This window comes from Perna viridis, chromosome 13, assembly GCF_037379345.1.
Source record: "Perna viridis isolate PV_CMFRI_1.1 ecotype Kerala chromosome 13, ASM3737934v1, whole genome shotgun sequence".
Taxonomy (NCBI): domain Eukaryota; kingdom Metazoa; phylum Mollusca; class Bivalvia; order Mytilida; family Mytilidae; genus Perna; species Perna viridis.
In genome coordinates this window covers 28,505,760-28,531,811 of record NC_142457.1, presented here as the reverse complement: position 1 = coordinate 28,531,811, position 26,052 = coordinate 28,505,760, and the positions used below count along the sequence as shown (strand labels likewise).

General features: G+C 35.1%; 2 protein-coding genes and 1 long non-coding RNA gene across 9 annotated transcripts; 2 read left to right on the top strand and 1 right to left on the bottom strand.

Annotated features, from left to right (window-relative positions):
• The first annotated feature begins 323 nt into the window (after positions 1–323).
• Positions 324–9,324, top strand: LOC148600221 (uncharacterized). 6 transcript variants are annotated; one of them, XM_088557788.1, is made up of 5 exons: positions 324–416; positions 3,009–3,098; positions 4,081–4,129; positions 6,041–6,933; positions 8,228–9,324. In XM_088557788.1, exons 3-5 carry the CDS (start codon positions 4,095–4,097, stop codon positions 8,407–8,409), a joined length of 1,110 nt encoding a protein of 369 aa, XP_088413914.1. In that variant the 5' UTR covers positions 324–416; positions 3,009–3,098; positions 4,081–4,094; the 3' UTR covers positions 8,410–9,324. The 6 variants fall into 6 exon arrangements, with proteins under 6 accessions (XP_088413914.1, XP_088413916.1, XP_088413918.1 ...); XM_088557790.1 differs by having other exon boundaries at positions 3,009–3,108; XM_088557789.1 differs by lacking the exon at positions 324–416 and adding an exon at positions 1,370–1,511.
• A 2,091-nt stretch (positions 9,325–11,415) lies between these two features.
• LOC148600219 (thrombospondin-1-like) lies at positions 11,416–21,745 on the bottom strand. 2 transcript variants are annotated; one of them, XM_088557794.1, is made up of 6 exons: positions 21,665–21,745; positions 21,208–21,246; positions 18,912–18,999; positions 18,096–18,250; positions 17,365–17,466; positions 11,416–12,431 (listed from the first exon to the last, which is right to left on the bottom strand). In XM_088557794.1, the coding sequence occupies exons 1-6, from the start codon at positions 21,671–21,673 to the stop codon at positions 12,396–12,398; spliced, it is 429 nt and encodes a 142-aa protein (XP_088413920.1). In that variant the 5' UTR covers positions 21,674–21,745; the 3' UTR covers positions 11,416–12,395. The 2 variants fall into 2 exon arrangements, with proteins under 2 accessions (XP_088413920.1, XP_088413921.1); XM_088557795.1 differs by lacking the exon at positions 11,416–12,431 and adding an exon at positions 15,922–16,037.
• Positions 15,914–16,899, top strand: LOC148600220 (uncharacterized). Its single transcript, XR_015917818.1, has 2 exons — positions 15,914–16,040; positions 16,743–16,899. It is a non-coding gene; the product is annotated as an uncharacterized LOC148600220 (long non-coding RNA).
• Positions 21,746–26,052: the final 4,307 nt, after the last annotated feature.

The following is a 26,052-nucleotide window of genomic DNA, read 5'->3' as shown; positions in this document are numbered from 1 at the left end:
AGTAAATGATCAATCAGGACTCCACTAAAACTTGGGATCTGGTGTAAGTAAGTTATTATATAATTTCTCATTTGTTATATTTTTACGCTGCTTTTATTTTAAGCCCCCCCCCCACACTTTTTATATCTAACCACCCACTCCAATCTCCTACCCCTTTTTCTTCCTTCTTCCTTTATAGCTGTCAAACCCTTCTTATACTACCTCCGCTTGCTATACATACAATGTACATGTCAATCGAAAGGAAATAGAAATAGGGTTAAGCGGATAAAAGATTAGTAACATTCTTTGATCCGCATACAAATTCAGATCAGTTTTTCCACGTTTAGACACGGATACCCGGTTACTTCCCTTCACCTGACACGGTCGATCTCATCGATTTATTTATTTATATATAGCGATGGAGGTTTAAACTAGTGGTAAGTCTAGAAAATTCTATTTTGATAAATGTAAATTTATAATAGTCCCAACCGTCTATATATCTCCGTTTTAACCTTTACTGATGTGATGGTATCAGGGTGAATAGATCTACTGTTAGACCTCCATGGACATATTTTATAATCCCATGTCAGTGGCCAATCCAGAGGGGTGTAGGGGGTTGGCACACCCTTTTAACTGGAAAATTTGTCATTTACATGTGAAAAATTGACAAAAAATGGCAAATTATGTCCTAGCAACCCTTTCTCCGAGGAACCCCGGCTGATACCCCACCTTTTTCAAAGTGTCTGGATTCGCCCCTTCATGTAAGCATAAAGGTGGGAACAAACCCGGAATCCTATTGTTTTCTTAAAACTGTATAAAAATGGGTTATGTTAATAACACAATGCTAAGTAACGAATGTGCCTGATTATTTACTGAACGATATTGTTTTCTGCTAACCCTTTCCTTCGCAACTGCCTTGCTATATATCGCAACAGCAAGGTACGTAGTACTACATACATGCATGAATCCGTCCTCCTCTTTGAAAGTTGTACCACTTTCCATTTTAAGGTAATTATTTACCCATTTTGCAGGGTCTATCGACCTACTTTACTATAATCTTTTGTAAACGTTTTGGAGGTAGGAGTGTGGTTCAATTATAGTGGATACTTTTTTTACCTCTATATAAATGTCTAGACAAAGAAGGTTCTCTATCTTGATAGCCCTCTTTAATGCACCATTTAGATGGCATAAAGAATCATTTATCTATTCCAATATCTAATAAAATATAATAGTCTTTTATTTCCAATTAAGATTTACATGATTGTGAATCAATGATACAAAATGCTACAATATGAATATGAATCAATACACTTACTGACCCGGATGATATGAATGTAAACTATACATAAGGGAGTACATCTAATATTAACCTCTATACAATCTACATCTTCACTATTCTGGTTCCCGGGAATACGCTCCGGGTATTAGCTACTAGCAATACACTCTCACTCTTATATTTGTATATGTGTAACATACTGAATATTGCGATCGGGGACCAGTCTACATCTTCACTAGCTCGCTCTTCAGACACGGTATGACGTTAATATTTTATGAACCTTGTCCTATTGGGCAAGTTGATGAATGTTCTGCATGCCCAAATGTCCTTTAGTAAATGCATGATCAAAGATGTAAATCATTTGGTTGTCCTCCGGGCAAGTATGTTGTCCTCCGGGCAAGTATGATCAAACTTTCACTTGTACCACCTTTAATATAATCCTCTGTTTAATACTTCTTTAACCGCTTTGATGAACCTAACTATCCATCCATGTAACCTTAGAGCTGTCATCTAGAGTTGGAACACCTTAGTTACTTGTAACTTTCGGAAAAGAACACATCTCCATTCATCATTCCCATAAAACTGACATTGGTATTCTAGTCAAACTCACAATACAGTCTCCATTAACTACTGCAATGCTTGGTCTAGACAGTTTTCTATTGAAGTACCAGTCCATATAAAATCTAGTCACATTCAATGGTAAAATGCTTCATGGTGTAGAAAAAAACCCACTGAACGATACGTTTTCAGTCTATATATACTATACTTTCACGTAACGATATCTTTCAGCATTCAGATCTGCACTTTCTTTTTAGAAAATCATCCAGTATTCTACATCTACCATAAAAATAAACTAATTGAAACAAAATCAAGAACGATAACTCTTGCAAAGTGCCAATTTCATGTACAATCGATATATTTTTTTATCTCAAAAGCGCAACAACCAAATGAAAAACTAAGACTGGTTATGTGATCAGTAACTGTTTCTTAAAAGAAATAAAAGTGTGAATTCAGTGGGTAATCACCTTCTGTCTGATTTTAATAAAGACTGCTATTTAAAGGAAGGGCGCTAAGGTCATTGAAAATTAGTCGTTCAGTCTCACGTTAAACAACCCCACATCCTATAATATATCTAATTGGTTTTTTTCTGCAATTTTACAATATGAGGTGGGTGTAATCTGTTAGGGGGCGAAGTTAAATATTTAACTTATAACCAGAATTTATTTTTCTTCATAAATTTTTATGACGCCTTGTTTTTTTTATAAAGATACGACACCAGTAAAATTAATGTCTCGATAGTACTGATATGGAAAAAATGCCTTGTGTTATGGAGAAAAAAAAACAGGAAATCATAATTTTTCAATATTAAACGAAAACAATACTTTAAAAGAGTAATCAAGGGAACCAAGGTTATAGCGGTAATCAAAAGAATGCAATCCAGTGACAAAGACCAGACATGTAAAACAGACATACACAACAAAGAACATAAACTAATTAAAATCATACATACAAAGTAACAAAAGCAAATGAGCAACTCGAACTCCACTAAAAAACTGGGAGCATGGACCAGATGCACCGGTAGGATAAGCGTCCTCTGCCTCTCTAGAAACACCCTCTGTAGAAAACGTTTAAATCAGAACCAATGTAATGAATTGATAAACAGACAATATCTTATTTCTGTCCACGCTGTCATCTGCATACAATATTTTATATATTATCAATATGGCAATTTGTTATACATTATTTATTCCAGATAATAGAAATTGTCTATTGATTCATTAACACGTCGGTTCAGCTGTTACCGAGGGTAATTTAATCTGATAATGGAAAAACTGTATTGAAGGTATGGATGAGTAAGTCAAATAATTTGTTTTATTTTTGTTTTATTTTTGTTTGTTTTTTTTTTTCGCTTTCACACGAATTCTTTCTTCTGTTGTTAAAATTGTCTGACATCTTTTAAAGTGTACAGATAAGATCAATTCTAACCTCTCAGGGGAACTGTTAGAACACCCGGCTCTAACACAGTTCTAAAAGTGTCATGGAACAGTTCTAGAGCCAGCTCCTCTGACAGTCCTGCTACTAGACTCTAGAACTGTTCTAAATTTGTCATGGAACTGTTCTTCTGACAATTCTAGGACAGTTTTGTGAGAGGTTTGAACTGATATCATATGTAGCTATGTACGTCCATGGTTGAAACACCGAAGATTTTTCCGCATCAAAAATGATGACTAGCTTAACAAAAACGTTATTTTTCGTCAACTTCTCAAAGAGGTACCAATAACAATAGTTAGTGTAACACCTTCTATTACTTCTTAGTGTACATGTAACATCTCAAGTCACCTCTTAATCATAGTGCACGTGTATTGTCTCACGAATAGTGTACGTGATACACTCCCATTCACCTTTCAGTCTCAGTATACGTGTAACACCTTATGTCTAACCAAGTTATTGTATACATGTACCTGGGGCAGATGTTGCATTTTTTTTATCGTTACAAATAATTTTGCCAGCTTATCTTGTTTGATTTGTTTAAATTCTAGTTATTTGTTTTTAATACGTCTTGCTCCTTTAATACCATTTCCTTTCTGACACATGACATTTACTAAGGATAATACCGTCGATTTAAAGGTTATATAGATGTACTGTCTGTCGAATATAGCTATTGTATAATTATGATTATTGGCGAAACTTTAATGTCTAAAATAAATAAATCATGTATAATAGTAATTTGTAGTATTCATGTCATTTCACTGAGAATTATTTAAATTGTAACAAAGTGTTGACTTCGTCGAAGTCACTTTTACATTCTACATTTATCTTTTCAGTTGACAAGTATTAAATGCCAGAAGAGGAAATGGCTTTACATAATCACATGTAAGTACCTTATTTTATGGTTTGTATGGTTTTATACATGTATGTCAGCTACTCAGGGGCGGATCAAGATACTTCGAAAAACAGGGGTGCCAGCCAGGGTTCTACAGAAAAAAAGGGGTACTACTAGGATATTATTTACAATTTTTGCCAATTTTACACATGAAATGACAAATTTTCAAATATAAATTACGAGTCCGACACTACAGCTAGTCTAGTGAAAATTCAAAAAAAAAAAAAAAAAGAAAACAGAAACGATGGGAAAATGACACAAGAAAAATAAGGATAATCATCATATATCTATCTTGGGTAGCGAGGTGGTGTCTAAGGGCACTGTCTAACCTTTGTCATGTGTAGGAAGGTCGTGTCAAAGGGCACTGTCTAACCTTTGTCATGTGTTGGGAAGTCGTGCTAATGGGCACCGTCTAATTTCTCTCGTGTGTAGGAAGTCGTGTCAAAGGGCACTGTCTAACCTTTGCCGTGTATTGTGAAGTCGTGCTAATGGGCACCGTCCCTTCTCTGTCGTGTGTAGGGAGATCGTGACAAAGGGCACTGTTTAACCTTTGTCATGTGTTGTGAAATAGTGCTAATGTGCACCGTCTAGTCTCTGTCGTGTGTAGGGAGGTCGTGACAAAGGGCAATGTTGAACTTTTACTATGTGTCGTGAAGTCATGTCAAAGAACACCCTCTAACCTTTACTGAGAAAAGCGGGTTCATGACAATGTGCAACGTTTAACCTCTACCGTGATTTGATAAAGGGCAAAGTATGACAAAATACACTGTCGTCCAACCTTTTCATTACGTGTACATGTAGTTAGACGTTGATTCCAGTGGCGGATGCAAAGGTGGGGGGCGAGCGGGGGTCTGTCCCCTTTAGAAAATAAATTGTTGAAAAATTGTGTGTGTAAAATCACGAAAAACACTGACTTCGTGATCCTCACCGGTGGTCCTGTCAAGATTTATTTTAGGGGGCCCCCTTATCTAAAACTCTGGATCCACCACTGGATTCTCTCCATTCACGGACAACGTTATCGACCATCTTAAAGAATGAAATTATTATTATATATCAAAAAGACCGAACTTAATGTCTCCGTCCAAAAGTCAATAATACAATGTTTCAGTCGATAATACAGCGTTTCAGTAACAGTATCATGCAATATTCCCATAGGCTCACCTTGTGTGTTATATTATATTTGTTTTACAATGGTATTTAAGTGACACTCCAAATAAGAATCTTGCAAAATGTTATTTATGGTAGGGAAACCTACATTTAAAAAAATAATATTTTGTTTAGAATGTTATAGTAAACACAAATTAACAGGTGGCTTTTTATTTGATCCTTGTTCTTAAGAGATAAAAAAATATACTGAATGAACTATACACTGTATACTTCAACATTAAGGGAGACAACTCTGTAAATGACATTTAAATACAATAGAAACTCTTGGATTTTCAATGTGAATTATCTCCTATTAGCAGACAGATTGGAATGAAACATTTCATAAAGACCTATAAAGCTACTTAATAATAAAAATAAAAATGTGTAGCCTTTTTGGGGGTGTATCACATTACAGAATTTGCATGATTCTTACTAAGACTACTACTTTAAATGTCAGTAAGCAGTATGAAGTCATAATAGAGAAAGAGGCAAAGAATTGTTCATTTACGATACCGTACTGCTATTCCCGTCACTAGCTTATAGGGCGTTGGGTTTAGTATACATGTAACAATCCCAGGAAAAACATTTTTAATAGCTTTCATTACATTTTTTTCTCATTTTCTAATTTTCCGATTGTGTTTTGTTTCGATATTTAAAATCATATATTGACAGACGCCTTACTAAACATGAACCTTAATATCTAGCCAATCTCAGCTTATACATGTAGTAGTCGTATTCCATAACTTTCTTTCCAGACAAACTACCCAGAAATGGAACCATTTTATACTTTGTGGCCTTGTGATTGGTTGGTTGTTTGTCCAATGGAACGGACAGAGGAGCCTTTTGGAAGGCGAAGAACTATTCAAAGATAAATGGATGTACAAATCTCTCGGAGCGTCTGCCATCATCGAACTTTTATTATTACTCGTGTCAATCAGTTTCGAAGAGTTTCGAATAGTTTCAGAGAACACTGAAGGAATATCGATTATTCTTGTTTTACACCTACTTTCCAATGCTCTAATGAATTATTTTGACACCGTACCATTCAGTCATAGGGGAACAGATTTCTCCCCAATGCTGGTACCACTGTTGGTTCTTGTGTGTTCCCTAATATGCAGGGAAAAGAAACAACTTAAAACCCATTTGCCCAAATCTCTTTTGTTAACATTTGGTGCTTCTCTTGTTACCGTTGGGGTAAGCAAGCAGCTTAGAATATCGAGAATCGACTATTTGTCATTTTTCTCAATTGTTTTGAAACTACTTAAACTATATTGCCTGAAGAACTTCTGTGATAAAAATATAAAAATTCGTCTACGCACAAATGTGTTACCACTGCTATTTGCTCTAACACTGATTCTCGTTGGTAGCCTCGAATTCATGGGCCAGTCGGACTTGGGAACGTTTTTGCTTGTCTCTTTAATTTCAAGCATAGCATCAATTGGAGTTCTGAATCTTCTATACAATCATATTCTTCCGACAAAAACAGTAATTGACACTGCCAACATATTAATGATTGGATATTTGTCATACCAAGCAATAGAGGGTGAACAGTTGGTAATTATTTCTGTGCTGATCGGAATCATTCTCATGATTGTATACTTTACACTTCTAGCGTCGAGTCAAGAGGACTCTGTTTCAACATTCAAAGGTACGATTTTCAAAATATAATTCTAAATTAAGTACCAGTCTATATAAAATTCAGACAATGCCAATGGTAAAGTGATTCATGGTGTAGAAAACCCACAGAACAAACAATGGTTTTTCAGTATACACATGCTATATATTTACATAATAATAGTCATTTCTGTATTCAGATCTGCAAAATCATTCATTCATCTCACACTAAAATCAACCAAATGGAACCAAATTAAGGGCGATAGTTCTTGCAAAGTGCCAATTTCATGTACAATCTGTATAATTTTTATCTCAAAAGTGCAACAACCAAATGATAAACTAAGACTGGTTATGTGACCAGTAACTTTCTGAACAAGTAATAAAACTGAATTCGGTGGATTTTTGACATGCTGAGTCACCTTCAGTCTGTCTGACTTTTAAAAAGACTGCTACTTGAAAATAAACCGAACCAAGATATAATAGGGACGGCGCGTTGGCAACATCTTTAAGGAGGTAGACCTAGGGTAAGGGACCTAACTCTGAAATCAGTTCTGTTTGTATCATATTTAATTTTACCAAAGCCTATCAAGCTTTCATTAGAAACAAATTAAACTAGCCCAAGTTACATGTTCTTTGATGCTTACATGAGATTGATGTAAAATGCTGAATGCAAACGTTCAAGTGATTTGTTAGAGTTGTGTCTTTTACCCTAGGTCTACTACTGTACCTTAAATTTATTCCTAAAGAGTCTGAAATATTGTTCTGTGGGAAATTGAACTTTTCATACAGGAGCTTATAGCGGGTGTTCTCGAAAGTCTAACATGACCTCGTTGGTCAAGGTGGCACCCATAACTATAATTAGCAAATTATTCATTTGCATGCATGGGTATGAATAGCTCAATTCCTCATGGCAAAGCCTGGATTCGTATTACTGCATACAACATAATACCTACCATTTACTGTAACGGTTGTAAATGATGTATAAATGGTGTATAAAAACCGCGCCATGTTATGGTTACACGTAACCAAGTTTCTTTTGAATGTTTTGATATGTAAAATATATACGAAGTTAATTCAGTTTTAATCTGTTAATTCAGTCACGTTAGTACTAATCTGTTGTTACACAGTCGTTAATTCAGTCACGTTAGTACTAATCTGTTGTTTCAGAGTCGTTCATTCAGTCACGTCAGTATTAATTTGTTAATTCAGTAATTTCAGTATTAATCTGTTGTTACACAGTCGTTAATTCAGCCACGCCAGTACTCATTTGTTGTTACACTGTCGTTAATTCAGTCACGTCAATATTAATCTGTTGTTCTTATTTTCAGATTCGTCAGCCTCAAGCCATGAAATGTATACAAGGATCGAGTTCATTCTGTTTTTCGGCGGAGTTATTGCCACGTTTTTGTATGTTCTGCCATTGCGTGTTAGTAGCAGAGATATCAACAATTTGAGTTACGTCGGACTAGACACTGTCGTTAGAAATCTCATACACGCGCGAACGAAGTAAGGACCAGACATTATTTGGGACCGTAGGGAAAAATTGGGTTCAGAAGTGATTCATGAAGTAGCTGATACATATACATTCCTAATGTACAGATTGAAGCAGTGATTATTATAAATGAAAGTTGAAATCATCGAAGACATTTCAAAATAAGTCTGTCTTTGAAATCTTTGATCAAAATGGCTAGTCATTGTCTCAACTACCTTTATTAGAATTTATTGTAATACACTAAATATTTAGGATTCTTAAGGGCGATTCACTCACTGAAATAAACTACTATTGGTTACAATAGCGCAATTATGTCTGCTCGGTATTCAGCCAGATCTTTACCCCAACATTTAGTCCAGTGGAATGTACAGAAACCTTCACGATTGGTGGATAATAAAAAATATTTTCATGAAAAAATTGTATGAACAGTAAGGAACCAAAGTATCGAATTTGGAACATTGCAACCCGTATTTTATGGGGCACTTAAGGCTTATGGTGGCTCCTGAAAAAATTGATGTTTGAAAAAGTTTCCCCCTTTTTTGAGCCTTAATTTACCGACAGAAACGCCACGACATGGTAGTTATTATTTCAAAATTTAAAAGCTATATGGGAATATTTTAGCGATATTGCGTTAGATTAGAGAAATTTCATCCGGATCTATTTTTAGATACGGAAACAGCATTGTGAATAATTGCGCTCTTATTTCCTACTATACTGCAGAACAAAATTTAAATGGTAGCCTGATAATGATATTTTTTTGTTCTAGCTTATTAAATGTATTCATGATTTATATTTATGTATTTGAATTTGTTTAAATCTAACTTATTATATATGTGGGAGTATTGTTGTAAGAATATAATGATACAACAGGCTGGTTAATTTTGTACTTTTGTGTGTTTCAGTGAATTATAATTATGTCCGGCTGCTTTTCGATGTTTTTGTTTTCTTTCATTTTCATATCGCCCAATAGACAATAATCTGCTAACACAGTGATTTGCATGGCCCATGTGTCCGTCACACCATTGTTTGCCCATGCGTCCGTCACACCATTGTTGGCCCATGTGTCCGTCGCACCATCGTTTGCCCACGCGTGCGTCACACCATTGTTGCCCATGTGTCCGTCACACCATTGTTGGCCCACGCGTGCGTCACACCATTGTTGACCAACGCGTCCGTCACACCATTGTTGGCCCATGTGTCCGTCACACCCTTGTTGGCCCATGCGTCCGTCACACCATTGTTGACCCATGTGTCCGTCACACCATTGGAGTCCCATGTGTCCGTCACACCATTGTTAGCCCACGTATGCGTCACACCATTGTTGGCCCATGTGTCCGTCACACCATAAGTGGCCCATGTGTCCGTCACACCCTTGTTGGCCCATGCGTCCGTCACACCATTGTTGACCCATGTGTCCGTCACACCATTGGAGGCCCATGTGTCCGTCACACCATTGTTGGCCCACGTATGCGTCACACTATTGTTGGCCAATGCGTCCGTCACACCATCGTTTGCCCACGCGTGCGTCACATCATTGTTGCCCATGTGTCCGTCACACCATTGTTGGCTCACGCGTGCGTCACACCATTGTTGGCCCACGCGTCCGTCACACCATTGTTGGCCCGTGCGTCCGTCACACCAATGTTGGCCTATGCGTCCGTCACTATTGTTGGCCCACGCGTGCGTCACACCATTGTTGGCCCATGCGTCCGTCACACCATTGTTTTAAATACAAAGCTGCATTAAAATATTTTCAAATGTGAACAAAAATACATCTATCGGAACTACTCGGCCATTTCCTTCATACCAAAAATACCATCAGGTCCAGGAAGAAGAAATTCACATTTTATTGCGATTGTTTGCCAGGAATAAAAGTGCTGATTTTAATTAATGTTTAAACTTTGAGTGAAAGGGCCTGTAAAAATATAGGACAGTTACTCCACCAAAATTTGGCAAGAACAAATGAACATGAAGCATTGAAAAAATGTTATAATCAAGTAAACATTTATTTAGATTATGATCTTTGATAACTTTAAAACTGCCACTAAATACAGGACAAGGAAATATCGGAAGACAGTCATGACGTTCCATTGTTCTAATTAAAACTTATTCTGCAAAGCTTCGTACTAATATATTATGGAGGGGAAAAAAAGACTTCAATGATTTAAAAAACTTTTAATAACATTCCAAATCATATGAAATCTTAGATTAAAAGCAACAAGCTCTGCTAGGGCCATTAAATCATTTCTTGACTTGACGACTTGAAATTTAGGTAAAGCATTTCAACTTTAAGTAAAATGTTGAGCGTTTTGCAACATCACAATGGTTATATTTGTAATGTGTGAATAAACCAATGTACCAAAAAGAAACGAAACCATGTTACAAACTGCATCAAAATAGTTCCGATAAATTTTTTTTGTATACATTTAAAAATAATTTGATGCAGCTTTGTATTAAAAACAATGGTATGACGCACGCATGGGCCAACAATGGTATGACGTACGCATGGGCCAACAATGGTATGACGCACGCATGGACCAACAATGGTATGACGCACGCATGGGCCAACAATGGTGTGATGCACGCATGGACCATGCGAATCACTGTGTCACCATTTTTTTTTTCATGCATATATTTTCTACCAAAAAATGTCTTGCCACGTTCGACCGCTGTTTTTAATCCTAGGTGACAAATAATGCATATTTTTTTGTGATTTTGAAACGAATGTGTACGTTTTACAGAGACATCTAATAGAAACATCGCAGATTGTCAAAAGAAAAGATGTAATTGACGAATATGTCTGACCAGTCAAAATGAAATTGTACTCAGTCTAAGGCATACAGCATATCGACCATTTATTACGTTTTTTTTTCTCCGTACAATGCGATCTATTAAGACAACTTGTCAAATATCGCATATTTTGTTTCCACGTGTATATATGTCGCCGGGTATTTTGTGGCATTAAGAAAAATGTCTGTACATATAATACAAAAATATCAAATTAAAGAAATAATCAAACAAAAATATTTCAATTATGATATTTGTATGAAGAGTATGTGGCAAATGCCTCGATACTTTCATAAAATAACAACACGAGTTATACATATTAATTGGAAACTCTATTTTCATTGTCCAATATGACCTTCTGCATTCGTGACGCCCATTTCTCGCCAAGAATCTGTGATGGATGTACCCCATCTACAAGATGTGAATATTTATATCTGATTTTATCAGAACATCTCTGATGCACATAGCTGTGTACGAATGGAGTACATAACTCATTTCGCGAGTTAAACTCGGTAATGAATCTATTCAGAGTTAAAAGAATAAAATTTAATCGGTCCTGCATATTCTTCCATGAAACATATTAAATTGATGGACTGGTGCACTCGAATGTTTACAGTTTATAGATCGGAATGTCGATGCAATGTTGGTCTTCTCAACTCGAAATGAAAGTTCAATAACTACGAATGAGTAATTCAATGACATTAAATAACAGAATGCGCTTCAAGAAAACGGAACATTTCTTATTCTGTCGTCGTGAAACAAAAACCCACTTTATGTACAAAGCATCATCGTAATACACAACGTTGTGATTTTTGTAGAGCTTCTTTTACGCTATCGTACATATTTTTGCATGTTTATGTAACGAAACTCGTAAATAATGACTCTTTTCAATAATCTGGAACTACGTATTATAATGAAACCATAAACAGGTCAAAGATGAGCTGTGGTTATAACGATAATTCATACTACTATGAAATTCCTTGTGAAGCAAACGATGATAACGTCGTCGGCAGACGTCGTCGTTGACAAGAGTCGTTGACATAAGTCGTTGACAAAAGTCGTTGGCAAAAGTCGCTGACAAAGTCGTTGACTAATGTCGTTGAGTCAAATTAAGGGGTTAATTACCAAAACCAAGGTTTTCATCACAATTTACAGTAGCCAAAAAGGACAAACTATCTCGCTGGAGCCTCCATTTTGTCGCCGGGTATTTTGTGGCATTAAGAAAAAATGTTGTCCTGTATATTTTTCTTATTCTGAAAATACAGTTAATCATATTGTATCAAAATCAATAGTTTTAATTAAATAAAACCAAAAATACGGAAAGCTAAATGGACCTTCCCGTGACAAAAATACGGAAAGCTAAAAAAAAAATATGGAAAGCTAAATTGACCTTCCCGTGACATATATAAATCTCTCCAGTTTTCATCTTTAATATCACAGCTAAGTACAATTTCCTTACTAAATATGTCTTTCTGACGAATATTTGCCACGAGTATACGACAATTTCACCGCAAACAATACCATCCAAATGAAGTTTGCAAACTTGCGACAAACAATGATAGCCTAATATGGAAAGCTGTCATGTTTTGGCGAACATAATTAATACAAAATGTATTTTTATTCAAATGAGGTTCGCTGCAAATTTGCGACAAACATTGACAGCCTTATATGGGTAGTTGTGAAGCTATGACAAACATTATTATGCAATTAGGGTTTAAGTACCACTATTGACTTGGGCAATTGTTGGAAATAATAATCAAGGGAACCAAGGTTATAGCGGTGATCAAAAGAATGTAATCCAGGGACCAAGACCAGACATGGAAAACAGATATACACAACAAAGAGTATGAAGTAACTAAAATCAGACATTAGAAGTAACAAAAGCAAGTGAGCAACTCGGACTCCACTAAAAACTGGGAGCATGAACCAGGTGCACCGGTAGGGTAAGCGTCCTCTACTTTTCTAGAAACATCCGCCGAGTTACTCATAAAAAGTGCAAGAGTCAATTTTTTTTAAATTTTAAACATGTAAATGACACATTTTCCAATAGAAAGGGAATACCAACCCGCTGCACCCCCGGACCCGCCACTGCATAAACTATAGCTCTGTAGCTAAACAAATAAGACAATGCACAAAAAATGAAATAGTAAATGCAAGTAATAATGAATCTAAATCTGACCATAACTACTTCTAAAGCAATACACATAATCGTACTTATACCTATATTGATTGATTGATTGTTGGGGTTTGGGCTTCGCTATATTCAGGCGATAAACATAACTAGAACTTGTAGCAACTGTTTGATTGCATATGTCTTAAACATAAGGATATATACAGAATTATAACTGCAATGTTTCCCATGATTCAAATTTTTAGTAGTCCTGAGCATGCTCAAAAGAATTTAGAAGTTTCAGTGTATATTCACCGAAACATTATCAGAAGTTAAAAAGTTTGGCTAGCTTAGTATTACACTCCTTGAGACGTTTAGGTTTCCCACACGTAGGATACCCAAACGCACGATAAACGAACGATTCTATCGTGCATTTAAGCGAACGCTCCTATCGTGCGTTTAAACGACGATAAACGAACGCTCCCAGCGTGCGTTTAAACGCACGATATACGAACGACGACAAATAACAATATTGACATATAATGAAAACAGAAAAAAAAATAGAAAATAAAATTAATGATGTTATATAAATTAATAATAGCAAAAAATATATAAATAACAGGAAATCAAGGAAATAATCAAAGTACAAAAATAACAAACAAACAAAAACGAACACTTCTATCGTGCTTTTAAACGAACGCTCCTAGCGTGGGTATAAACGAACGCGTTTATCGTGCGTTTTAACGAACGCAAAACGATGTGTAAACGCAGGATAAACAATGCAAGAACGCTAAAATGGGAAACATGAAGTCTCAAGGAGTGTAATAAAGTTTCTGACGAAGTTACTGCAAATTATATAAGATGATTATGAGTAATGACGAAGTTGCGGTTTATAAAGGCTAAAAACCACTAATTCCACTTCCCATAGGCTTCTATGCTAATATTCAATGGCTTCTCTGGACTTTACCTTAACTTTAACCTGCAGAGGACTATATATCAGCATGATTCTACATATGTCAGCTCACAATCCTCAGAATGGCATGTGGGGTTAGCAGACTTGCAGTGCAGTACTGGTCACCGGAAGTGAAGGGTCTATAAATAGTATGGGAAATCCCAGTGTTTTCACAAGATAGGGGTATATTTGAAAATCATTATGGAGATTAGGCTTCACATCACAAGAAGCAAAATGCACCTATAAAATGTACAGAAATGTTTTTCCTTTCAGAAACTGTTTAAATTTTTTAAATAAGATGAGAACTTTTTTCACAGCACTATGAGGAACAGGGGTAATTTCTGCGTAGGACTATTTTTGCGTACGTTCCAAATGCTCATTGGTTGAATTGGTGGTCTGTAACCTAAACCGCTACAAGCAGCGATGTTTGCATATTGTTTGTAGCAAGCAGTGATCAAACTGCGAACAATTTGTTTGCCGCAAATGTGGGGTGTTTGCTACAAGCTCACAGTCTTATGCAATATGTACATACAATGTAAACACTAGTACACGTACTATATTGTAAAAACTACATGTACGTGCTCATTTGGGAAACGAAATACTCAAACTACGCCTTTACTCAAGTTTTGTTAACGTGTACATGTAATAATGTATTTAAGAGTTATCAAGGGAACCAAGATTCTAGCGGAAATCAAAAGAATGTAATCCAGGGACAAAGACCAGACATGAAAAACAGACAAACACAACACAGAACACAAATAACCATAATAATACATAAAAAGTAACAACTCGGACTCCACTAAAAACTGGGAGCATGGACCAGGTAGGGTTAGCGTCCTCTGCTTGCCCTGTGCTCATAAAAAGTCAAGTTCGGGGTATACGAAAGAGGACAGAAAAACGATGACACGTTGAACAAATCAGTTTTCATGGTACAAATGGATACACCGTAACGATCTACGATTTCATGGTACAAATGGATACACCGTAACGATCCACGTTTTCATGGTACAAATGGATACACCGTAACGATCCACGTTTTCATGGTACAAATGAATACACCGTAACGATCCACGAGTTCATGATGACGACCATAAAACTTCTGTAGTGATGACTTCAATCTTGTACATATAGCAACATAACCCTGTTCCAGAGGCCTAATTGTAAAAAGTCTAGCGCGATACAAAAACAAGGAGTATGTACATATACATATACAATGATATAGTATAAGCACTAGAGCACACATATTCTTGTATGTACTGAAATAGTTTCTTTCATTTTGCAAACGTTTCTACGGAATTGTTCATATGAAATTGTAAGTGTAGTAATTTGCAGTTTGCAACAACAGCAAACACACAATCAAGTAAGTACATGTATATTTCTGAGTGACAGAACGATGTATAGTTGGTACATGTATTATTTACTTGTTTGAGTCAGCAGTACAAATGCAAGATCATACCCCATGCCGTTTTATTGATTAACGAAGTTATTTGAAGTATAATATGATTGTAAGCAACAGTTGCCTTTTTAATATAATGAACAGCAGTATAATTAATTACATATTGTCTTCAATACAGTCATGTACATGTAATTAAACAACTGTAAAAACAAGTAGAGTGGTAAGACACATATCGAGACTGAATCCAGAAGCCTTGGAAGACATTCACAGTTCTATAATGAAATCGCTTGCATTGGCTTTCATTGTTGTGTTGGTTACAAGTGGAATTCAGCATCTACTGGCAGTAAAAGTCAAAGATCGGGAACAACAAGTCCAAGATGATGTTAACGTAGCAGCAACTTCTAGTAATTAAGTAGTTAATTTGTTATAATCATTTATACAGAAAACAATAACGTCCTGATAATGTGGTTTGTCTAGATTTCGCTTGTATCACAGGTATGATACTACTATATACTCATGCCAAAAGCGGATCTGGGCTGGTGGGGGCTGTCCGGGTCGGAAATCACCTAGAACATTTCGTTAATTTCGTACAAAAATGAGATAATTATCGCCTGGAACACTCTTTTTTTCTTGGACATTACTTTTAACAGTCTCTGGATACCCCCGTCACAATATCTAGCCAAGTTTAAATATTGCTTGTAGTTGCAATACCTCTAAACGGCTAATTGTCTTGATTTACAATTTTATTTTATATGTACATGAAGGTTATATGTAGATACAAAATATTTATGTTTTAAATTGTTAGATGTTTTGGGAAGACAATATAACTTAATTTGGAGTCTACTTGCTTAATTTTGTAAGTTCTTGTAAACAGTCTAATATGTTCCGCATAGAATTTTCTGATTTTGTAAAAGAATGTGTAGCATAACATTGAGATGAGCACATGGATCAGGATGATAACCAAGCCAGATAATGCACATTTCCCAATTTGTTTCATAGCGTTATTTTTTTGTTTTGTTTTTTTTTGTTTTTGTTTTGTAAACTTGTTTCCATTGGCGATCATGATTTTATTGTCTTTCCAGTTTTAGAGATCATTTTAATTTCAGTTTTAGAGATAGACCAATACGACAGATGTCCAGACGCAACATGTCAAGAACCGGAAGTCAGAATCTGTTTTAACTTCTGCGAAAATGAATCAATCAGCTACAGATATGAAGTTGGCAGTGATGTGTACAATGTCAAATGTTGGTGAGTCTTGTAAAACACGAGTAGCACATGTACATGCTAGAAGTGGTCTGTGCATTGTCCAATGCTGTTGAGTTTTGTACAATGCATTTTATAATACATGTTAGCAGTGACAAGTTTATGTCAAATGTTGGCGAGTCTTATAAAAATATATGTATAATGTATATGTACATTGTAGCACACAGTGACAGTGATATATATAAAACAATAAATGTTGTAGTATGTATTTCAAAAATAATTTAAACACTCAAATTTAGTTTGTGAGTTTGTATTCTTACGTACTGTAACATCATTAATATCATACAATGTGGTGTCATTCGGGATCTTCACAGAGTAAATGGGCTCCTTGGATCGTAGCTAGGCGATAGGTACATGCATATAGAACATATACAGGGGCTATGTATAAAAAAGTAATTTTCTTGATTTTTTATTTTAAAAAAAGACCGACTTCCCGAATAATTATGATCGCATACAGTAACTTACTTTTTGTCCACTTTCATAAAAGCAATAAATTTCCTGATTCACTGTATCTTGACCAAGGTTTACATTGTACCACGTGGATATTGTGTCAAAACCCCTGTCAAACTGTAGTGGAAAGTTACGTTTCCGTTTTCAGTATGAACAACTGTGGTCAGTGTACAAAGAAATGGGTGTACACAGATAAACAAGACAAGGAACAATATGTGACAGATGAATCCGAACTGACTGCTGTGCTCAAGAAATAAAAATACAGAGATTTATCTGACGCTTTCTTTAATTAAGTCAAATACTTTACCCTACCTACAGTAAGAAACACGTGTTGATCAGACTTAAGGAAGTTAATCTAGGGTATGGTGCATAACTCTTGAAATCAGTGATATGTTTGTATCATCTTCAATTTCACCAAAGCCTATCAAGCTTTCATTTGAAACAAAATAAAATCAGTCAAAGTTACTTTGATGCTTACATGAGATCGATGTAAAGTGCTGAATACAAGAGTTGTAAGAGTTGTGTCCCTTATGCTAGGTCTACTTCCTTAATATGATTTATATTTGTCAGTGGTGAAAATGCCTCAAGAAATATAATTTTCATGCATTCCAATGCTATCCCGTTGTTTAATTGATAATTGATACAATATAGTTATCCTCGGAGTACAGGTGTTGGTTTACATGCAAACAAAATATATACAAATAAATATGAATGTAAGAAACATTAGTTAAACTTTATCTACCAACATTGTTTTTCTTGCAACTTTTTCCTTCACACAGTCTGATTTCAAAATCCCCGTCTCTGCAATGTTCTAGATCTTGACAGGTCCGTCTTCTAACTGACCGTCCTCTGGAACCACACCGTGCACTGCACCGTGTCCAGGCTGTCCATTTGCTATATCCTGCAATTGACCGTTGGTTCAATCAGGGCAAAATTCGAAGCACAGTTCATCTTAATATGTATTTATATATATATAAAAAAAAATAAAAATTAATAAATTAAAAAATAAAAAAAACATGTATTGTTTAAATTATATAAATGAACATTTTGTAGACGCAACTAGTAAAGTTTATTCAACGCACCTTGGCGAGAGAAAACAAATTATGTCATTAAATTGTACCCATTATATGTAACTACTGCAGGTGTGCACTTTCCTATTTTAATTTATATAAGACATGAATAGGGTCTGTAAGTCTCGTTCTAGATATATTTTCCGTACCCGAATTCCTATTTAGAACATAATAAAATCCGAAGACCGATCTGCATTTTATTGTTTACTTCCGGGATCTTGCAACGCTGTTACAATGCAGAATCTTTTATCAAATGATTTTCTTAACTTCTTAACACTTTTATCATGTAAAAAATAGAAACTTGTGATTTTGTATAGGCATTTTAACATTTTAATTTTACTTTTAATTCTGACTCAACGCTTTGAAATCGTTTAAAACTTCTTGCATTTGAATGGTAGACAAGGACCCATTTTCGTGAATCAACAGTGTCACATGACGAGACTGGCATACCCTATTCTACACCGTGTAACGTTTTTATACTTGTTACAGCACCTGAATCAGGTTTGTCAATTTCTTCATCATAGTGTGGTTCTACTCTTACTTCTTCAGCCTGTACTTGATATGAATAGATCATCTGAAACTGAAAATACTTGAATTGGTCTTTGACATATTTAGGTAATAATATCAACAGAGGAATCGGAAATACTAGTTAGGTGCATATGACCTTATATGTATGAACTAAAACACGTTTAATACATGTACGTTGGAAAGTCTTACGGCAAGGTTATGGACGTAGGTATGATGAAATCAATACGTCACGAACTTACTATAAGGTCAATATCTTACGGTCTTATGACTGGGTTAATACGTTATGGTCTTACAGCTAGGTCAATGCGTTACGGAATTACGATAAGATTGTCATGTTACATCATTGCATTGTACGTTACGGTCTTATGACGAGATCAATACGTTAGGACTTATGACGAGATTAATGAGTTACGGACATATGACTAGATCAGTACGTTAGAACTAATGACGACATCAATACGTTACGGGCATAAATTATGACAAAATCAATAATTTATGGACTTATGACGCAATAGATACGTTAGGACTTATGATGAAATCAATAAGTTACCGTAACGGACTTAAGACGAAATCAATTAATAACATACTTGTGCTGAAATCACTAAGTTACGGACATGTGACGAGATCATTATGTTAGGAATTACGACGAAATCAATAGGTTACTGGCTTATAACGAGATCATTAAGTTACGGACTTATGACGAGATCAATTAGTAACGGACTTATGACGAGATAAATACGCTAGGGACTTACGACGAGATAAATACGTTAGGATATTTAACGAGATATACGCAAGGACTTATGACGAGATCAATAAGTTACGGACACATGACGAGATCAACAAGATACGGACTTGTGACGACATCAATTAATTTCGGACTTATGACGACATCTATACGTTACGAAAATATGACGGGATCAATACGTTAGGACTTAAGACGAAATCAATAAGATACGGACTTATGACGAGATCAACAAGTAAGGCCTTATGACGAGATCGATACGTAACGGGCTTATGACAAGATCAATAAGTTAAGGACTTATGACGAGATCAATACGTTATAGACTTATGATGAGACCATGCAATACGGACACAATCAAAACTTTACAATCGCACGACAGGGTCAATACGTTTACGGACTTAGGACGAGTCAATACGTTCAGGTATTTTTAAACTGTATTGAAACAAAGTGTATGTTAATTGACACCATACAGAAACTTTTGTCACAAAGTGATGTTCCATCACTTACTATTCTAATATCCAATTGTAAGAAGTTACTAGGAGTGATGATAGATCCTCAACTATGCTATTCAAAGCAGATAAATGTGTGTCTAAAAATATCCAGTCGTTTTTATCGGCTATCTAAGATAAAAGAAATTTCTAAATCTTGATTCAGGGAAACTGAAAAGGAAAATCTGAACCGCGTTATTAAACTACATACAAGGGCTACACGACTAATCCTATGATACGTATTTCCTTGCACCATCTGCGCCCTTGATCAAACAACTTGAGTGGTCGACAATTAAAAATAGGATGATATATCACAAACGCATTCTGATTTTTTAAAGTATAAAAAACGAAGCTCTATCATATCTTTGTAATAAAATAAAGGAACACCTGATAACAATTCTTACTCATTACAAAACTCAATCAAATGTAACTTATCTATTCCCAGAACAAAAACTCAACTATACAAAAAATCCTTTAGTTACTCTGGTCCAACTCTGTGAAACAACTTCCAAAAAACAGTAAGAAAATCCCAAAAAACTGCCTCATTTAAAAAAAAACATATTAAGATGCTATTTACTCAGCAAAGGGAGTTGATGTTTTTGAGTGACTGTATGTTGGTGTGTCTATTAAAAAACGTATTATTGAATTTTTTTGTTTGTTTTGTTTTGTTTGTTTGTTTTGTTTTGTTTTGTTTTGTTTTGTTTTTTTTGGGGGGGGGCTGAGGGAAGATTGGTACATTTACTGTGTTACCCTCATGAAATAAAGTATTATTATTATTATTATTATTATTATTATTATTATTAATGATAGTTACTAAGAAGACGCAAAACAAATGAGAAAGATCGCAGGAAAACAAAATTTCAAAGGTTTGCATCTATGGATAACACAGCTCATGCAATGCAGGAATTCAAAATGAAGATCACACAGGAATCTTGTTACAAGTACAGAAAAATAAAACAGACGTCACAAATCATAATTGCAAAAAGAAATTGAAAAGATAATGTCATCATAATATTAAAAGTATGTTTACCTGGAGAAGTAAGGCGACATAGAGTATCATTCTTCTATCCTGTAAAATAGAACACGAATAGTCGTACTTAAACATCTTTCTTTTTATTTAAATAAAACTATCGGGTAATGTATGTAGAGGTATATTCGCTATTTCAGTAAGCAAAATGAGAATCAGAAAGCGATTTATCAGGTCTGCGTAAAATGAAGCCTTAATCGGCACTGGGTTTATTCCAAAGAACGTTTTTTTCTAATGCAAGAACCAATCGAACCAGGTGGGCTTGAGTAAAGTGAGCATTCGAGATCATACTCACTGTACACATAGTGTGGTCGAACAGAGTACAGAAGTGAGAATTTCGATAATGTTTTCGTGAAACGAAAACAGATTGAACAAACACAACGAAATTGGACCTATGACATTGCTTCTTGTAGAGACTGGCACTTTATATAATTTCAAATACAGAGAGTACATGTCTTACCATCTGCATGTTGTCCGTGTAGCATCCATTAAATGGTTGTAGGCACGCCTAACAGTGACGTCATTTAACCCTCTTGCTGGCAGATTCAAATTTTTAACGACGTCGCGTACGCCACAATTGTTTGACGTTACACATATTTCCGATATTTTCTTCGGAAAAAATCAAGTGATAATTGAAAAAAAACGTATGTTTGCGCTCACCCTTTGTAGGATTTATATTAAATTTTGTTAACAAGGCGTAAAATTGTCCCTATTTCCATAATGACTATTGGTGTTAATATTTTTCGGTGTGTTATGCAAGTTTCAATCTATAAAATTTCGATATAAAACACTGACCATGACATTAAAGACTTAGAAATATTTTAGCAGTAACAAACTGATAAAAAATAATGGCACACAACAACCATTTATGAATATAAAATTCATTCTCGTGTGGTTGTTGTGTGCCATTGTTGCTATGGTAACAGGACCCTCCTTTTTCCCCGCAATAAAATTGAAATGTCAAAATTTAGTCGAACAAACCCATTTTTTACACAAGATTTTTCTAGAGGCTGTGAACTCCTCTATTATAGTTCACTTTTTATTTTTAAACTTTGACGAAATATTGCCTAAAATCACTTTACAGTGTGACCATTAATGCCCCTTGTGAGACCAATATCTGCAAATAATGACAAAAAAATAATACAAAATCAACATTTTTGGGAGAGGCACACCGATACTTTCTCCTGTTAAACTCAATATCTGTCGACAATTGACAAAAATGGCAAAAAGTCACCGCTTTTTAGTGTGACACGCCGATTTTTGTCTCTTGTGAGCCCCATATCTGGCGAAAACCCATAAAAAGACGTACAAAATGCCCTCCTTTGGGTTTGACACGCTTTTTTCTGTTTCTGATACATCGTGTGCTCAATATCAAAATAGTTTTTTGACATCGCCTATTTTACAGTGTACAACGTCGTTCGCGTCAAATAATTGCAAACGTAAATGTCTAATCTACATACCCGTATGCCAATATATTTTTTTTTAATTTATATCGACTGTTATAATTTTTACTCCTCAAATAATCGTCAAATTGCAAAAATAGGGAAAAGATAAAAGGATAGAATCGGATTGACTTCAAAAGTATCTTAACACAAGGTTGTTGTTGTAAATTGTTAGCATAGAAATTTTGCTTTTTTGTTGGTATTTCATCATGTTTATACTACTACGTCTTATCAACACCAAAACTGTAATAAGGTTCAGGTTAAATTTAGAATTTATTACACTTCTTCAAAGTTTATAAGGAGTAAAGGAGAAAATACGGGTTTCTTGTAAAGCTTAGTAATTAAGGTAGATAGAATTTACAACTTGCAAATAAAAACTTGAGGATATCTTATCAGGTAAGGAAAAAGAGTGTCTTGAAATAAAAAAAAATGTGTATTTTAAGTGTTAGTATTTGTAAGAATCAGGTAAAATAGAAAAAAATCAGAATATATATGTCAAAACCCCACCGATCCGACAAAGTAATATCACTCAAAGGTACTTTTTCTATTTGAAAAGACTATTATTTGATCTCTGCATCACTTGCTTTGCTCAGAATTTTTTCAATAAAATGTTAAAAAATGAGGTTTTTGACAGAGTTATCTGATCAAAATATGATTATAATAAATATAAATGTGTGTGTTTACGCGTATAACTGTCACTTATTTACATACATGTGCATTGCATACTTAAATAAAATGCATTCTAATTTCATCGATGTCAATTCATTTTTTGTTGCTTTTCATTCAGAGGGATATAGAATAAGAATGTCTTCTGCAGCCATAAATGATAGAAGGTACCCTTTGAGCATAACGATGTAAAGCAAATAATTGATAAATGCTCCATTTTTATAAATGCTACTATTCTGAAATGCTCTAAACAGTGATGGATAAATCATGGTGACTTCGGGGTTTAAGACACTCTTTTATTTATAAGTTTATGTAGAAGTTTAAAAAAAAAATGAGCAAGAAAAGACAGTGAAAAATATCGCCATTCTGGAGTCATTTGTCACGTGACTTTTGCAGCTTGGCGTCGCCATTTTATTGACTTTGCTTTTTCGGAAACACTGCCCCCTTTTTGTAAATATCTGGATCCTCCCAAATATGAAATGTGAAGACAGCTTCCGATTAATACTAAGCATCCCTCTTTATATTTTTCCTCTCTAGGATTGATGGCTATTCATAATTTCATATGGTCTTCTTTCCAAGATAAATCATGCGTCTAACAATTTGAACATCTAAGTAAACGCGTAGTTTATTCGGGTAACGACCGGAAATTTATGACACGTTGAACAAATCAGTTTTTATGGTGCAGATGAATACGTCGTAAGAATCTACGAGTTCATGATGACGACCATAAAACTTCTGTAGTAATGACTTCAATCTTGTAGCAACATTACCCTATTCCAGATGCATGATTGTAAGAAATCTATGAAGAACATGACATTGGATTAAGTTGTAGATGAATAAAAGTTAACTAGCTATTTTTCGGACCATTTGGACACATTTATGTTCTATGTCATTTGCATTTTTTAAGATAAAATAATGAGGTATCATCGGCAAAAAGCCGAAAGACTCTCTGTATTATCAACATAATCATTAATCTATATTAGAAATTGCAAAGGTCCCAAAACTGATCCTTGACATGAGGGACACCCCCATTTAAGGAACCTTAATCGGAAAGGCAGCTTTTGATCACGACCTGATACATAATTTCCAACCATCCGGATAGGTTTTCAGTTAAACCATAAGCCTGTGACTTCGACTTAAGCCCTTTAAGCCAGACTTTCTCAAAAACCTTCGAAATATCACAAAATACGGCACGAAACATTTTACGATTTTCAAGTGCTTAACATATTCTATGATAGATTTAAATAAGTTCTTTAATGTCCATGGCAAAATTCAGGTTAATTAGATACTTATACATCAAGTTGTTTTCGAGGAGGAGGTAATTATGTAACTGTTTGGAGATTGTTCTCTCCATGGCATTACCTACGAAAGTCAACAGAGAAATAGGTCTATAAAATATTTAGTTTGGTGGCTTTCCTTTATATAAACATTAAAAAAAAATACCTACGTGACAGATGATTCAGAATAAATCTACATAGCTTTCCGGGTGTTGTCTAGATGCAATGAATATACTTGATGAAAAAAAGACCAATTATGTGCCACCCATTGCCTAATTCTTACACAGAATGGTACTTAACAAAATTTGAGCTGTTTGAGAAAGGAGGAAGGAGAGAGAAAAAGGGTGTACTATAATTGGTACAGAGGAGTGAGATGATAGTTACTGTAGATTATACAGTAAATTCTCGGTTGAGATGAACGATTTTTTTCATACGGACATCCTAGTGGATATATAGTTTAATTAAAATTAACCCCTCTGATTTTTATTTCTTTACCGGAGGGACCTTGCGAACATATAAAATATAAAAAAAAAACGGAGGGTCTAATTCTAATTAGATAGTGGCGAATTCTGCTATTATAACATATATACAAATATGACAATCATTAACAAAATATTCAGGATATCATTACATTTTTCAGCTACTTTCAGTGATATCGTTAGTAAATAAATTCTTGCATCTGAGAGATCGTCATAAAAAGAACCTCGTTTTGACTCGTGTATTTCGGGAAACCCCATTCTACTATAAATAATACACCTGTATACTTATATAGAAAAGGAGGGTGAAGGTGACTTTGGACGTCGTGACGCAGTGATAATTTTAGAGACAATCATCTCACTATTCTGTACTTGACCAATTAGAGTACCCCCCCTTTCTCTCTCTCCTTCCTGGCATTTCTCAAACAGCCTAAATTTTGTTCATTAACTTTTGATCAGGTGTATGTAGCGTAAAAAATTAAAAAGGGAAGGTAATTATCGGTGCTACTGCACATACGTATAACTAGAAACTTCTATAAAACGGGACTACTATTCATAAGCGTTTCATTAGAAATATTAATTTAAGAATCTTTTTGAAATGTATTAGGTAGCCCTTAAAAGGGCTGTTTTATGTATGAAAATCTGGCATCCTCTCGGAGTCTGCGACCTTTGGACTAAATGGATGTTCTTTGGCATCTAAGTAAATATCTCTTCTTGGCGTGTACGGCACAAAAGCTGGTAGTTCACCAGTCAGAGCTATTTGACTTCCCTCAAGAGTACTCGGATACGAGAATCTAGGAGTTGGTTTCTCTCATTTTCCACCTCTGGAGACCGCTTCACCAATTGATACTCTGTATGACATTGCACACTGTCTAGGCACAGTTTTTTCCTTTTATACCACGGATTGAAATTTAACTGGGAATTTCAACCAATCAGAATTACTGTTCTATCATGTAGAGTAAGGGGTATTTTGGCGGCAACTTGCAT

What these genes read in the sequence shown, in the direction of transcription:
- LOC148600221 (XM_088557788.1), top strand. Translation starts at nt 4,095, where the DNA reads ATGCCAGAAGAGGAAATGGCTTTACATAATCACAT. An exon ending in ATGGCTTTACATAATCACAT is followed by an intron (nt 4,130 to 6,040) that starts GTAAGTACCTTA and finishes CTTTCTTTCCAG; the next exon opens with ACAAACTACCCAGAAATGGA. An exon ending in CTCTGTTTCAACATTCAAAG is followed by an intron (nt 6,934 to 8,227) that starts GTACGATTTTCA and finishes TCTTATTTTCAG; the next exon opens with ATTCGTCAGCCTCAAGCCAT.
- LOC148600219 (XM_088557794.1), bottom strand. An exon ending in AAAGTTGCAAGAAAAACAAT is followed by an intron (nt 17,467 to 18,095) that starts GTTGGTAGATAA and finishes TTTCCACTACAG; the next exon opens with TTTGACAGGGGTTTTGACAC. An exon ending in TTTATGAAAGTGGACAAAAA is followed by an intron (nt 12,432 to 17,364) that starts GTAAGTTACTGT and finishes CTGTATTTTCAG; the next exon opens with AATAAGAAAAATATACAGGA.